The sequence below is a fragment of the Rhinopithecus bieti genome, unplaced genomic scaffold (genome assembly GCF_001698545.2).
Source record: "Rhinopithecus bieti isolate Rb0 unplaced genomic scaffold, ASM169854v2 scaffold_40701, whole genome shotgun sequence".
NCBI classification, from domain to species: domain Eukaryota; kingdom Metazoa; phylum Chordata; class Mammalia; order Primates; family Cercopithecidae; genus Rhinopithecus; species Rhinopithecus bieti.
In genome coordinates, this window is record NW_016892601.1 from 1 (window position 1) to 1,805 (window position 1,805).

Sequence of the window (1,805 nt, forward strand, 5' to 3'; positions counted from 1 at the left end):
AGCCGAGGAACCAGCGACTGTGGTGACGGCCACAGTGAAGGCAGAGCCGGGAGATGAGGCTCTGAGCCCAGCCTCTGGTGAAATCACGGCAACCACAGCGCAGACGGAGGCTGTGGCAGCGCCAGCAGGAGGCGCAGTGAAGGAGGACACGGCGCCCGGGGCCTGCACGGCGGGAGCAGCCGCTGCGGCAGGCGTGGAGTCCACCGAGCCTGAGGATGCAGAGGCTGACTTCTGGCCGTGGGACGGGGAGCTCAACGCTGACGACGCCATCCTGCGGGAGCTTCTGGATGAGAGCCAGAAGGTGATGGTAACCGTCGGGGAGGACGGGCTGCTGGACACCGTCGCCAGGCCAGAGTCCCCGCGGCAGGCCCGGCTGTACGAGAACCTGCCCCGGCTGCACTGCGGAAGCTGCTGCGTGCGGAGCCAGAGTGGTACCGTCACTGCACCTTCGTGCAGGAGACCTTTGAGCGGGCGTCCGCCATCCCGCTGGACGACGCCTCCTCGGGCCCCATCCAGGTCAGGGGCCGCCTGGACTGTGGGATGGCCTTCACCGGGGATGAGGTGCTGGTGCAGCTCCTTTCGGGAGACAGGGCCCCGAGGGGCGGCTTCGGGGCCGCGTGCTGGGCGTGCTGAAGAGGAGGAGGCACGAGCTGGCGTTTGTGTGCCGCATGGACAGGTGGGACCCGCGCATCATGGTCCCCATCAATGGCTCCGTGACCAAGATCTTTGTGGCCGAGCTGAAGGACCCATCGCAGGTCCCCGTCTACGGCCTCCGGAAGGGCCGGCTGCAGCGTGTGGGGCTTGAGAGGCTCACGGTGGAGGCCCGGCACAGCCGGCTCTTCTGGGTCCACATTGTCCTGTGGCGGCAGGGCTTCTACTACCCGCTGGGCATCGTCCGGGAGGTGCTGCCTGAGGCCAGCACCTGGGAGCAGGGCCTCCGCATCCTTGGCCTGGAGTACAGCTTGAGGGTGCCCCATCGGACCTGGCTGCCGTCACCAAGGCACTGCAGAAATACCAAACAGAGCTTGGCCGGGTTGCCGGCCGTCGAGAGGACTGCCGCACCTTCCTGACCTTCACTGTGGACCCCAGGGCGCCTGCAACCTCGATGATGCCCTCAGTGTCCGAGACCTGGGTCCCCAGTGCGAGGTGGCTGTACACATCACTGATGTTGCCAGCTTCGTGCCCAGGGACGGGGTGCTGGACGTGGAGGCCCGAAGGCAGGGTGCTGCGTTCTATGCCCCTGGCAGGGAACCAGTGCCCATGCTGCCTGCCAGCCTCTGCCAGGACATCCTCAGCCTCCTGCCGGGCCGGGACCGTCTGGCCATCTCCCTGTTCCTCACCATGGAGAAAGCCAGTGGCCAGCTGAAGAGCCTGCACTTTGCACCCTCCGTGGTCCGCTCTGACCGCCAGCTGTCCTACGAGGAGGCAGAGCAGGTGATCAGGCAGCACCCGGGTGCCGGCCGTGAGCTGCCAGCCCGCCTGGACTCTGTGGACGCCTGCGTCGTGGCTGCGTGCTACTTCTCTCGGCTGCTGCGCCGGCACCGCCTGCAGTCCGACTGCTTCTATGAGCAGCCGGACGAGGACAGCACCCTGGGCTTCCGCGCGGCCCACATCATGGTGAAGGAGTACATGATTCAGTTTAACAGGCTCGTGGCAGAGTTCCTGGTGGGCAGCGAGCGCACACGGACGGTCACGCCTCTGCGGTGGCAGCCAGCACCCCACAGCCAGCAGCTCAAGGCCCTGTGTGAGAAGCATGGGGAGTGGGTGCCCCTGTCACTGCACCTCGGCCACCACCTGCGTGGCGG

General features: G+C 66.9%; 1 protein-coding gene across 1 annotated transcript; it reads left to right on the forward strand.

Moving 5' to 3' along the window:
• Positions 1-4: 4 nt before the first annotated feature.
• On the forward strand, positions 5-1,798 carry LOC108525928 (helicase with zinc finger domain 2-like; the record flags this gene model as incomplete). Its single annotated transcript, XM_017866691.1, is given in 5 exon segments — positions 5-386; positions 389-589; positions 592-969; positions 972-1,085; positions 1,088-1,798. Coding segments are annotated over 5 exon segments (1,786 nt in total), but the record flags the coding sequence as incomplete, so codon positions are not given.
• Between the last annotated feature and the right edge of the window lie 7 nt (positions 1,799-1,805).